General features: G+C 49.7%; 5 protein-coding genes across 5 annotated transcripts; 3 read left to right on the top strand and 2 right to left on the bottom strand.

The window, feature by feature from the left end:
• Nucleotides 1-580: 580 nt before the first annotated feature.
• Nucleotides 581-1,189, top strand: CDV56_104190 (YbhB/YbcL family Raf kinase inhibitor-like protein; the record flags this gene model as incomplete). The annotated part of the gene is made up of 1 exon (XM_026757809.1): nt 581-1,189. One exon carries the CDS (start codon nt 581-583, stop codon nt 1,187-1,189), a length of 609 nt encoding a protein of 202 aa, XP_026613878.1.
• Nucleotides 1,190-3,455: 2,266 nt separating this feature from the next.
• CDV56_103873 (putative GPI anchored cell wall protein (Dan4)) lies at nt 3,456-4,322 on the top strand (the record flags this gene model as incomplete). The annotated part of the gene is made up of 1 exon (XM_026757492.1): nt 3,456-4,322. One exon carries the CDS (start codon nt 3,456-3,458, stop codon nt 4,320-4,322), a length of 867 nt encoding a protein of 288 aa, XP_026613877.1.
• A 570-nt stretch (nt 4,323-4,892) lies between these two features.
• pex4 (putative ubiquitin conjugating enzyme (UbcJ)) lies at nt 4,893-5,529 on the bottom strand (the record flags this gene model as incomplete). The annotated part of the gene is made up of 2 exons (XM_026757365.1): nt 4,893-5,257; nt 5,343-5,529. The coding sequence occupies 2 exons, from the start codon at nt 5,527-5,529 to the stop codon at nt 4,893-4,895; spliced, it is 552 nt and encodes a 183-aa protein (XP_026613876.1).
• Nucleotides 5,530-5,924: 395 nt separating this feature from the next.
• Nucleotides 5,925-9,259, top strand: CDV56_103365 (uncharacterized protein; the record flags this gene model as incomplete). The annotated part of the gene is made up of 3 exons (XM_026756984.1): nt 5,925-7,208; nt 7,498-7,555; nt 7,623-9,259. The coding sequence occupies 3 exons, from the start codon at nt 5,925-5,927 to the stop codon at nt 9,257-9,259; spliced, it is 2,979 nt and encodes a 992-aa protein (XP_026613875.1).
• A 439-nt stretch (nt 9,260-9,698) lies between these two features.
• CDV56_103213 (pirin family protein) lies at nt 9,699-10,624 on the bottom strand (the record flags this gene model as incomplete). The annotated part of the gene is made up of 2 exons (XM_026756832.1): nt 9,699-10,213; nt 10,276-10,624. 2 exons carry the CDS (start codon nt 10,622-10,624, stop codon nt 9,699-9,701), a joined length of 864 nt encoding a protein of 287 aa, XP_026613874.1.
• Between the last annotated feature and the right edge of the window lie 2,160 nt (nt 10,625-12,784).

The raw sequence follows: 12,784 nt of genomic DNA, 5'->3' as shown, positions 1-12,784 counted from the left end.
ATGAAAATCCGCATTGATCCCCGCACGTTTAGAGTGGCTGCAATAGCCGAACACGATGGACAACCCGCATCAAACTACTCCCAATTACTACCATAGATGAAAAGTGTGTGAGACGATTATGCTAGTATGAAAAGGTCCCGAAGCCAATTGTAGCTCGATGACAGTGCATTGCGCTGCACAGCTAAACACACTCCGATCTGCCCCTGCAGAGAACACTCCGGTCTGCCACTTTAACATAAACTGCAGTTGTCGAGTCAAAAGGAAATGCTGGCTAGGCGTTCGTGGAAGGAAAGCCCCAGCAGGTGTTTATGCTGCTGCCCGACTGCAGCTTCCAGATGCAGGAGATTCTGCTCTTTCCGTAGCTACTGTGGAAAATGTCCTCTATAAACCCTCCCCAACAAAGGGTTGAGCTTGTTCCTCAATCGCTCCAACACTGCTTTTATGCTTTGAAAGACAAACAGTTTAACAGCCTATCCTTTCAAAATCATCCTCTCAAGACTTCGCATTTGAAGATAAGAATCGCTCAAGGTATGACGTCGAATTGCCGGCGAACAGGAGACTTTCTGACCGTCACTCGCAGATGCATCTTATAGCTTTCACGTTCAGCTGCCTTATGCTGGTGGTCAGCGTCAAGGCCCAATATGAAAAGCTTTTCACAAGCGGACCAGCTTTTGCCAACTACCCGTACCCCACGATTCCTCTCAATTGTTCCGAGATTGGCCCATCAGGCTCGACTCTAGGTGTCGACCACATGGAAGGGGGAGCAGGATTCTTTCCGGCCCTGGAATGGCCTTCTCCCTCCAACAATATCCGAGAATATGTTCTTGTGAGCGAGGACCCTGATGCTCCTTTTCCCCATTCGGTCATCCACGGGCTGTATTACGGGATCCCACGCGTTTTCACCGGACTTGAGCACGCCGACTTCCAAGTGAGCGGAAAGCACAATGACTCATATCTGCTCGAAGGCGGATTCAAGTACGGACAGAATAGACGCGATACCGTGTATCTTCCGCCCCGGTCAATGCCGGGACAGGGTCCCCATCGTTATTTCTTCGAGCTCATTGCACTGAGTGACCCGATTGATCGAAGCAGGCTCAGCGACAGAGCGACCCTGGAGGAGATTGCCGTTGCCATTCATGGCAGGGTTGTCGGATGGGGTGCCTGGGTGGGCGTAGTCAAGAATAAATGAGGGCCCGAAGGTTATGACCGAGTTTCGATGGTGACCAACATTTCATCGGGTGTCCAGTTTGGCTGTTGTTCGAGATTCCCGGACGACATGCTTCGATATTGAGGGTCGGCAGTGACAGCACATTACTGTCCGTGTCTTTGAAGCTGTCCTATGACTGTCTGCTTTCTGATTTTCTTTTTTTCTTTTTTTCTTTTTTTTTCTTTTTTTCAGTTCATGTTCTATTGTTAGACCAATTAATCCAAGGCTTTCACAATTAGAAACTTGGAATCGTCAGCCGCATAGGTACTATTGTTCGGAGTAAGGTAGGTTTTCATCTGGATCAAAGTCGATGAGCTCACGACTCACTAGAGCGCTATCGTCGATTGGATCAACACTCACAAATATAACGGTGCTGCCAGCCTGCCAGAGTTCGGTCCTAGGCTTAATTATGTCTTGCAGGCATATTTATAGAAAGTAGTATGGTTTGGCAAAAATAGTGCCTGTGTCTCAGATTACTGGAGACCGAACCTATACGTGCTCCATAAGGAGTGTGCTTCCACCAAAAAGAAGAGGGTTTCTTGGCGTTTTGCATAATACCAAAGCACGATCTCAAACGACATAAGTACCTAGTTGCAGTAACTTGCTTGTGCTGATGGCCTGCCAACTGCAGAGGTACAAGGTAGACATTGAACTAACTGATATTATTATTAAAGCAGTGTGATTCCACTGACTGATCTCCTGAAAACCGAGTCTCAATTAAGTACCAATCATATCATCGAGCGTGTGGCTCCACTCGGACAAGCCACAGCCGCAAAAATACCAGCAGATCGAGATCCTGTTGGAACCACGCAAGTCACCACTTGTCTGAATGCGGCATCAGCATCGAGAGGCCTGGGATGAGCTCGCCGTATCCGGCTTTTCGTCCTGATTTCCAAAGACTGGCTCATGGTTGAGAGGAGAAACGACCAGGAGATTCAGATTCAACATTGCCAGGAACGAGCGTGCCAGTACAACCGTCTGGCAATAATGGAAGGGTTCAGGAACGAATTACATCCAGGGATTCTCTTGTCTGTTTCCCTGGCCTAGGATTTTCCATTCCACTAAACGTCTGATGGGTTTGAATGGCTTCTTAGCAGCGATCAACCGCAATAAATGCAGTCATTAGACATTCAAGTTATCAAAAATGTGAATGAAGGCTTAAATTGTTGCGTAAATCTGATCTCATGCTTGTGTGTGCTGTTTGATTGGCTGTGAGAGGATTGCTAATGGCGCTTCGTCCAGGTTTCCGAAACCGAACCTTGACAGAACCTCCAGTTGTGTTACGGAATAGACCAAGTTGGAACTGGATGTGTTGGCCTTTTTTTCCACCCTCCCCTTTCCTTGGTTTCGTTAGTCGCTAGTATCTATTGGTGTTACAGTGACCATGGTCACTTTGAGACATGAAGATAGTAACTGGGATCATGACCAAATCCTCAAGTACAGTCAATACTTGGTGAACATGACGGGAGCAATAGAATTCAAACAACTTGGATGAATTTTTCAAATATTCTAATTATCATGCTTAAGGTGGTGATACATAGGTACTATTGGTAGCAATGATACTCATTCTGTTGCTTCAGACGTACGATGCAAGGAATGGTTTACGGACTTACAGTGGTCTATGGTCGGATGATAAGGTAGTCGTAGCATTGCCACCTTCTCACTACTTCTAATACTAAGTAAGCTACGTAGCCTTTGTTTTGCTGATGTCTTTTTTTGGTGGTAAATGTCCGAGTTCTGCTTGATTTCCATGGCTGATCCACAGGCAGTGCCAAGGTGCAACGTCCTAATTGGTTGTTTACTCCAAGCTCGCACTGAATCCGAAGCCGAACAAACGAACTTTTTGGACTCACTAATCTTAGGCCTTCACTAGTCTGGTTTTTTTCTACAGTTACGCATCCTGCATCCGCAGGCTCCAAAACCGGGAACAAACAAAAGGACCCGGACGCCTTCTGGGGGCTCCTCATCTTCTCTTCTTGCATGTATTCTCTTTTATCACGAATTGGCGTCTAACTTGCTGCAACTGCCATTCGTCAAGCCGCTTACCTGACGCATAGGTACTGCCTGACGCATACTGGCTGCTAATCATAGAACTTGATAATCAATCGTCTCGCAGCATTGCATCTCACTCGCATCATCTCAGTCTACTGCTGAATCAGGCAATCTTCTGCATTTCATCCAACCTCAACTCTCCTTCCCATCCTCACACCGATTGTCCAAGACACAGGTTCCTCGTACATTAATCATCATGAACCGCTTAATTCGCTTGCTTTGTGTCTCTCTGGTTGCGTCTTCCGCTATCGCAGCTCCAGCTCCTGAGCAGTCCGAGCCAGTGCTGACGACCAAAGACACCTTCTTTGAAAACCTCAACAACATCAATGAGGCATCGATTCACAAAGCTCTACACCTCATCGAGCGATTTCGCCATGGCGTCTTCCCCACTGACAGAGACGCCGTTGATGCCATCCAGAAAGAGGATCGGTCACTGGCAGCTCATCTGAACATCGTAAGAGATGTCAGCAACGCCACCACGTCTGCGGGCAATTCCCCTGCAACGACCCAGGCGCCTTCGACTACTGCTCAGCAAACCACTTCAGAGACTCAGAACCCAACGACTAGCACCACCGAGTCAACTACAACGACTTCCACCCAATCCAGCGCTGCTCCTACCACTACTTCTGAGACGCAACCTACTACTACAACCACCACCACAAGCGAGACCACTCAGTCGACTTCGACTTCGTCTACTCAGAACACCCCCGCCCCCACCACGGCTGCTCCCACTACTACGACATCAACCACCAGCTCGCAAACCCAGACAACTCTGACAACCACCTCCTCCACAACCGAGGCCCCAACCACCAGCAAGACTTCCACCACCCGTACCCCCTACACCTCGACCTACAAGAGTACGACCACCCTCCCCAATGGCCAGCAGAGCACCGTCACAGCCGTGACGGTCGTCTACCCCACCGGTGACAGCTCCAACCAAGCCGCCACAACGACCGGTCCGGCCCCCGGCCTGCAAACCGGTAATGCCGCGTCCATCACTGGGCTCAAGAAGGAGCTGCTCGTCATGCTTGGAGGCGCCGCCGCCGTGGCTATGGCTCTGTAGACAGCCGGCCAAGTCGGCAGTGTCACCTCGAACTCCAATATCCTACTTCTGCGGTTGTTCTCACAGTTTGCGTTCTATTGCATCTGATGGCGTTTACTCCTTGTTTAAATTCTACTCATGACATGACCCCGACCTTTTACGATCCTTTGCATGGTCCCTGGCGTCCGACTGTTGTCTTTCTTTTTGTACATGTCGTCCATATGGTTATACCTGCGGGTTATTCTTGTTAATGCTTTGCTTTTTAGCGCATCATGTCTCTCCTTATCATTGCCAGGACATGGTGATTCTGTCTTATCCACAAGCGTGCATATTTGCAAAGAAGATACGTCTGAAGATGGGTATTCATCTACTTTGATAGATGATATCAGTGAATAATTACAACTCCTCAAGGGAACTATTTTCGGTCTCTCTCGACATGTAGGCAACCGTCGAAAGAAAAAGGCTCTATGCAACTCCAGATCGATCGGGTATGTAGATGTATATACGTAACAGATATCTTTACCGCTCTTCAAATGATCATCAAGAAATCTCGGGTATACGCCCCTCGTCGCTCCCTTCCAGCTTTTCGACTCACCGACCAACATTCCCCTGCCCCTGCCACCTCTCCTCCTCGGTCCAATATCGGACGATACTCTCCCACGCCGGGATATCCCCGTCGCGCAGCAGGGCCGCCACATCGACGTTCAGCGGCGAGTCCGGCCGCGGGTCAGTGAGCAACTGGTGGATGGCCGTTAACGTCGTCGAGAGCGTGTAGACGGGGCTCCAGTGCTCGGTCGTCAGGAGCGTGAGGCATATTTCGCCCGTTGCGAAGGAGATATTGGGGTGGGAGATGCGCGTTGTGAAGCGGATGTTGGGCGGGGCGAGGGGGTAGTTCGGTGGGATGGTGATTCTGAGGCCCCAGAGGCCGCCTGAAATACCCGTATGCGTTAGCGTGGCTAAGTCAGAAATTCAGATTAAGGTATATTGAAGAGAAAGGTATGCGGTTGTGGAGTGGGGGTGAGATCGTGTCGGTCGGCGGACGGCGACCGGCGTCTGAGTTGATTGACTCGCCTTCGTACGGTGTGCCTTTGACGCCCTTCAGGACTGCTTCCCAGTGTAAGAGGTCATCTTCGTCTACTGGGCCGAGATGGAGCAAGGCCTCGTTCGGGGATTTGGTGTAGTCTTTCAGTTCGCGGAGGAGGCGTTGGGTCGTCGAGGTTGACGCCATGGCAGGCAGTTCAAGAATGTGGGAGCGCACAATGGATGGTCGATATCACGGGAGTGAAGTGCCTGCTTCGAGTAGGATATTGCTCCCGACAGTGATATTAGAGTTGAAATGAATGAAGAGTGGGTAAGGAATTTGAAGCAGCTCTCGAGGTAATATTCCCCCAGAACGTCGATAGGACACTTGCACCGAGGCTCAGCTGGCTGTGGCCGTGGGTCTTCCCCATGTCAGCAATAGTTCCGCGGTCTGGGCTTCCGTGGTCGGGGAAACCATGTGTAAGCAGCTTAAGCACCAACTGCCAAAATTTCGCCCCTGTGTACGGAGTAGATCTTCAATTCTTCATGTGAATCTCTTATCCACGAGATAAGCATAATCACTTCAACTACGAAATTACGACAATGCGTACTTCGCGCCCTTCCAAAGAGACGGCAAGTCTTCTGCAGGCTCTCTCGCCTCCTACGCGACGCCAAACGCGTAGCTCGTCAAGGACAAATGTCCTTCAGCGCTTTGCCTTCAATGCTGGCCCAAATGACCATGCTGAAACTGGGCCCACGATTATGGGAGGACCGTCCCAGCAGAGTGACGGTGACGATACTTCGTCACTCTCATCAGTTGATACTGTGGACATCGAGGATATCTTGGAACCTCCCCTGAAAAAGAGAAAAAGCAACCCGAGCAGCCCGTCCGCCCAAAGAACGACACGAACACCCGGCAAGACTCTCACAAAGCGTGAGGCCGTCGAGGTGGAGTCTGCGAAACCAAAATCACGTCGTGCACCAGCCCGCAAGATCAAGGGCGAGGATGGTTCAATCAAGATGGAACCGCCCTCGAACTGGGACACCATCTACTCCATGGTCAAGAAAATGCGGGAGAATAACCCCACGGCTCCTGTGGATACCATGGGCTGTGCGGAACTCTATTGGCGATCATCGTCTCCCAGAGACAAACGATTTCAGACCCTCATTGCATTGATGTTATCTTCCCAGACTAAGGACACAGTGACAGCTGTGGCTATGCAGCGGCTACACACCGAGCTGGGGGACGGAAGAGCTCCTGCGGAAGATCCAATAATCAAGAAAGAAGAGCAAGAAGATCATGATGTCAAGTCATCACAGCCTTTGAGAGATAGCACTTTGAACCTCGAGAACATCCTGGCAGTCTCTCCTGTCAAGCTCAACGAGCTTATCAGGACAGTTGGCTTCCATAACAACAAAACCAAATATATCAAGGCAGCGGCTGAGATACTCCGGGATCAGTATAACTCAGATATACCCTCGACCGCCGAGGAGCTCATGAAGCTACCCGGCGTGGGGCCAAAGATGGCATATCTCTGCATGAGTGCTGCCTGGGGGAAGGACGAAGGAATTGGAGTTGATGTGCACGTTCACCGTATCACAAATCTTTGGGGTTGGCACAAAACCAAGACACCTGAGGAGACACGCATGGCATTAGAGTCCTGGCTCCCTAGGGATAAATGGCATGAAATCAACAAATTACTTGTGGGCTTAGGACAGACAGTTTGCCTACCTGTTGGCCGGAGGTGTGGTGAGTGCGACCTTGCTGGGACCAAGTTGTGCAAGAGCGAAGTCAGAGGACTTCTCTCAAAGAAGAATGCAGGAGTGAAGCTCAAGGATGAAGTTCTAAAGGATGATCACTCAGTGTCTGGAGGGGCAAAGGTCAAGGTAGAGGGGGTGTGAAGCGCCCCGATGGTGAATGCCCCAGGCATAGAATCCGGGCCTAGCTCGGCCCCGTGATGGCGCGTCCCGGTACCGGCTACAGTGTTTATATGTTTGGTCAAAGGAATCACTTCACTTAGTATCTTTCCTTCTTCTCCATCGCGCTCATAGAACACATCTGCTGCTTCTTGCTGCTCTTGTGTGACCTCCTTTACTTCCTATCTCATCCCATTGGTTTCCCTACTACTGATGTACATCTTCCTCGTCGATTGTCTCCATGACGGCTGATAATTAGTCTTACACTCCCTGGCCTTCGAGACGCGGAGCTTCCTTCGGCCTGCCGATCGTCATGGGTAAGTCCTAGCCTGCACAGCACTCGGAGCCCTACTACCTTCCCAGAACAGCTTCTGACCTCTGCAGACGAGTCACTTCTTCAGCGTCATCGCAAGGGATCCCTGGTGAAACCGCTCGATCCTGATGAAGAGTCCTTCTTTGCGTTATGCAAGTCGTTGAGCACAGTCAAACCATCGTCTGAAGGCTCAGACTCTAACTCCAAGGGCGCGGATGCAGAGAACGACACCACAAGCATGTCCGCTTCGAAGAAGGCTGGCAAGTCCCTTTGTCAACTTCCAGAAAATGTCAAGATTCGGATTCTGGAATACATGGGACTGGTACGGCCTTGTTTGATTGACATAACGGCTGAGGCACACAGGGCCAAACAGGCTGCTGACCACACGTGCGACTTGCGTAATGTTTGGCATACACGTGGAAATTGGGCCACCCGCGCTGGTCGACCCTGTGATCATCCACGACTGCCGACAGAGGTGCTCATGGTTTCTCGCGAGTTCCGGGAGGACCTAGGTGCCCTGTTCTGGGCGCACAACCGCTTTAGCTTCGTACTTACCAATGTGAACGACTGGGATTGCTTCTTTAATGCAATTGATTGGGCCGCAGAAGACGTGAGATATTTGCATATCGAAATGCGTACCTGGGACAATCGTTTCATCAAGCCTGGCACCCAGCGCAATCTTCTGCGGCTGTGGTCTCGTTTCTGCCGTTATGCCGCTCAGGATATGGTCAATCTCAGATATTTCAGTCTCAAGTGCAGAGTCAAGGACATGCCAGTGGCCCTCAAGATAATGTCTGCTATGGACCCGTTTCCTACCCTCGCTCATTGTGCTTTTCATTTCAGTCACGTCCCGGAGGAGGATATATGTCCCGTCGTCAAGAGAAATGCCCTGAGATTGACTGGCAATCTCGGAGAGGGACGTGCCTTTCGGTACTTTGATCTGCCCAAAGAAGTGCAGCTTATAGTACTTGAATTCCTGTTGGTGAACCAGTGGGACCCCTATCTGGCACCTGAGGGCCGGGAATCGGGCATCGTAACTTTCCTAGATCGCAAGGCTCTACGAGTAAATGAGGCTCGCCCGCTCACATGCTGCGGCACCTGCTCTCCGCTCCAGGCAGGGTGCTTCTGTGGTGCTCGTCAGACGGCGTACTCGACCACTTGCTCCTGTTTTTCGTCGCCTGTGAAGTACTTCCTTGTCAGCCGGGCATTCTATGAAGATGCGCGCCGGATCTTCTTTGCTATGAATCGCTTCGCCTTCGTGGAGGAAGACCCCGATCTCATGATGGGTTTCATGAACGGTATTCCGACCTCGTCTTTCATGATGCTTCGCCATTTGGTTTTCAAATTCCCGCCGATGCATCGACACCCCGCAAAGCCTAGCCACAAGCCGCACGAAGACTCTGCCATGGTGTCTTGGTCAGTGTTACGCCGCTTCATACGCGAGCATTTTGAACTTTCGCGCCTCTCTCTCACCATCGTCGACTTGGGTACCAAAGCATCTAGTTGGGCAAATGCCGCCACATCTCGGAACAAGTACATGCGGAAGCTGCTCGAGGCTTTTCAGGATCTGCGAGGGCTTCGGGAGTTTCGTGTGTATCTCGCAGATGATCGATCCTTTGAGCTGGTTGCGGAGCGACTTGTTCTGGGGCGTGAGGCTACCAAAAGGCCTTTGGACTTCACATTTCCATTCGTCGAGAATGAACCTTAGGAAAACGGCTCTGTTTCTCTTGACGGGTCGTCTTCGATTTCTTGAATGGGCCGGCCTACTCAAGGTTAGAAGGGAAGATCTCGAACGCTCGGAAAACCGTCCTTACTTTGGTCATATTTTCTCATCCTTGCTGTCATCTGAGCGAATGTATCCAGGTCGGCGAGGTTACAGACGTCTTGTTGATTTGATTTCAAAGTGAAGGAAATTTCAAACTTACGGCCACAATCTCTTCGCTCTTTTTGATAACAATAGATTCATGCGTAGACAGGAAAGCCAAACTTTGAGGAGTAACAAACATGCTTTTTCCTCTAAAAGTTTGTATGCAAGCCGATGTGAGGTGAGTCAGAAGACTGAAATGAAGATAAGAGAGGAAGTTACTGCTTTTTCTGGAATTTCAAACATAACGAAAGTGCTTTCTTTCATTATTTCTACCAGCCGCTCAATTACTGTCCAGCACAACCACCTCAGCCTCAGCATCCCCAATACTTTCCACACCAATCATATCACCAGCGTTCACGCCAGTAACAAATGCACCGTCGCCCTCTTCTAACACAGCGTCTTCCCTTCCATCTAGCCTGATCTTTGCTTTGCCCTGTTTAGTCATGGGCAGGTGAATATATACATTCCTCTTCTTCTTCGAGCTGACTACATCTCCTGCGCCAACACTCCATTTGAACATCATGTTCGGTCCAATAATTCCAGCTCCCATGAGGAAGTCGGCGTGGATGGGAATCGTGTCTGGAATCTTGGGACGAGCAGCCTCTTCCTCTGCAGGGGTTGCGTCCGGCCCTGCTGCCAACGGCGACAGGATCGGAACGAAGGCCTTCCGTTTAGCCTCTTCGCTGAACGTCATCGTGTGATACTGCGGTTTCAGTCCATACTTCCAGGGCAGGACCCAGATTTGAAGGAAATGCACTGGTTTGCTCGATTCGTTCTGTTCAGAGTGCGCAATTCCTGATAGTCGGGTTAGAATCTACACCTCGGACAATCACTAATGCATCAGGACGGGTTCTTACCGGTTCCTCCAGTCGTGAATTGCACATCGCCCCTTCGCATACGATAGAATTGCTTGCCCTGCGCACCTTCCGCTCCCTTCTTGATCATGCTGTCCCGGTGCGTCAGCTCGCCATTGAGTATGTAGCTGAAAATCTCCGCATCCCGGTGAGGATGTAGAGGAAATCCATTTCGAGCAGCGACGCGGTCTTCGTTCAGCACTCTCAGGCAACCGAAGTTGAGAAAGCGGTGGTCGTAGTAGTCGGCGAAGCTGAAGGTGTGATATGTTTTCAGCCAGCCGCCGTGCTCGGCGTATCCGCGCTCACCGGAGCGACGGAGTGCAATCTTGACGTGGCTGAGAGGTTTTGACATGATGATACTGTTGTCTTCGAGTCTTCAGAAGGTGCAGTAGATGGACTTCGGCTATCGCAAACAAGTTGGTTGGTGAAAATAAGCGACGACTCAATGGATTGTATCAATGTTCGATCAAAGGTATTGCTCTACTGCTAGTTTGTGATTTCTGAGGGAAAAAATACAATGCTTCTGGACTGGACCATGGCTATATAAATCCTCGAGTTGTGGCGTCATTGAGCATACTTTGGACACGGTTAAGCTTTATCAGCATGAGATAAGGCCTGACAAAGAGCTTCAAGAGTAGGGCCAGAGTCTGAAGTGGTACTGTCATCCTCAAAGAACAAGCCACAATGTCGTAAAAGAGCCTGAATCATTAGTCAAATGGTAAAAATATAATGATTGCCGGCATTAAACCAGTAATGATTTGTCTCGCTTATATGTTCTCTCTAATTGCTTAAAGAGCGATTGTTTACCTGTATATATAATGTCCTAAGCCACTGCATTTTCCTGCGTTCCATTCATTGCTACCTTAGAAAGTAGATAAGAAAGATAATAGAAAAATATAAGGCTATATAGAATCAGCAGCAAGAGGTTAGTAAAGACTATACTAGTATTCAATGCAAATATTAAGCCTTAAAAATTAACGTTTCCTGGGAAGTGAGGGCCATAGGTCCGAACTCCTGCGCTGGGAGTGAGCGGAGTGAACTCTGAAGTGTAATCATTATATGTGATTATTCTATCACCAAGCTGGCCAAACCACCAAACGATAATGCCATGCTCTGGCAGCTTCTGCTGTCCACCTGCTTCTACATCAAGCTCAGGGTCATGTATGTCGCTTCGGATGTCCTTAATGTAATCTCGTCCATCGACGGCACCGTTTTCGACGAACATAGGCCTAGAAGTCTCTTGAGTGAGGTCGCAATCCCAGCGCACCTGTCCAATCGATTCAATATGTTGGTCGCTGTAAAATAACAGAAGGCCCAGGCATGGATGATGCGACTGTTCTTTATCCCTGCAGACCTGCACCCTCACAAGGCCTTCGAGCGGGGCCTTTGTCATGTACCAAGTACCCGCTATTGAGCCTCGGCCGGGAGGGACTGCTGGGGGTTCAAAACGTGTATTCATGGGCGGAGGCTCTAGGGGCCCGGCATAATACTGACCATTGCAGGTAACTCCAATTTTGGAAATGTACTTGCGGGCTGGGTCCAGCCCATCATGAAAAATTCCCGAAATAGCACCATCGCCACTCCTAACCAAAGGGTGATACTCGTATTGATCGATAATCCGGGTTGGAAATTGAGGCCCGAATGTGATGGTTCTTCCTCGGGAGGTTTGGAGCTTGCTGGTGAGTATAGACGAGAAACGAGGAAAGATAGACTTACAACTAAGATAGGGTTGGAAGCTGGCCCACGGCAAATCCTGAACTTCCGGATCCAAGCTGCTTTGATGTATTCATGTTCATTGAGCGGGAAGTAAATCCATTGTTTATGGCTGTTACTTATGCGTCGATTCATCAAATCGACGAACTTCCTGAATGTTGACGACGTATCTGAGAAACCGTGGATCCCGACAGTCTTAGCGTTGGCACAACAGACAAGAAGACCTTGGATGTGGGAATCGAATTTCAAATAGTCTAAGCGAGATTTATCTCGGACTTGATAAAAATTCCACCGGTTGAATTTGGGCGGGAAAGGAGAGCTCCAGATCCTGTACGCAGAAGATGGATCGTTTGAGACGAGCTGAATACCTCTGATAAAAAGACCCTAGTTATGTTAGTTGCTGCACCACTACTGATGACGGGTAACAATACATCGCAGCTCACATAGGCCTCTAAATCAGAATCTCTTGCTTCGAGAATCTCGTACCATGGCGACCCATCCGATGTGGGATTCGAATTATGATCCACGAATTGTATCCTACGTACGCCGATACAGTCGACTGACAGGATGATTTTGCTAATATTACTAGGCAGCTGGATGCGATATTGATCGGTGGTGCCCCTTGATTCGAGCGGTTTGCTGCTGAGCCTTGCCACGTAGGAAGTTCCGCGATATTTTATTCTTGACATCCACATTTCTGGTGTTAGACTCAGCTGCGTACTCTGGGTTTCACAGTTATCCCTCAGACGTTCAATCAACCGGCGTGTCTCACCAAGTACAATCAAGTACCAGCACGGAG

The sequence above is a fragment of the Aspergillus thermomutatus genome, assembly GCF_002237265.1.
Source record: "Aspergillus thermomutatus strain HMR AF 39 chromosome Unknown NODE_112, whole genome shotgun sequence".
In the NCBI taxonomy this organism is placed as follows: Eukaryota; Fungi; Ascomycota; class Eurotiomycetes; order Eurotiales; family Aspergillaceae; genus Aspergillus; species Aspergillus thermomutatus.
This window is presented reverse-complemented; position numbering and strand designations above follow the sequence as displayed.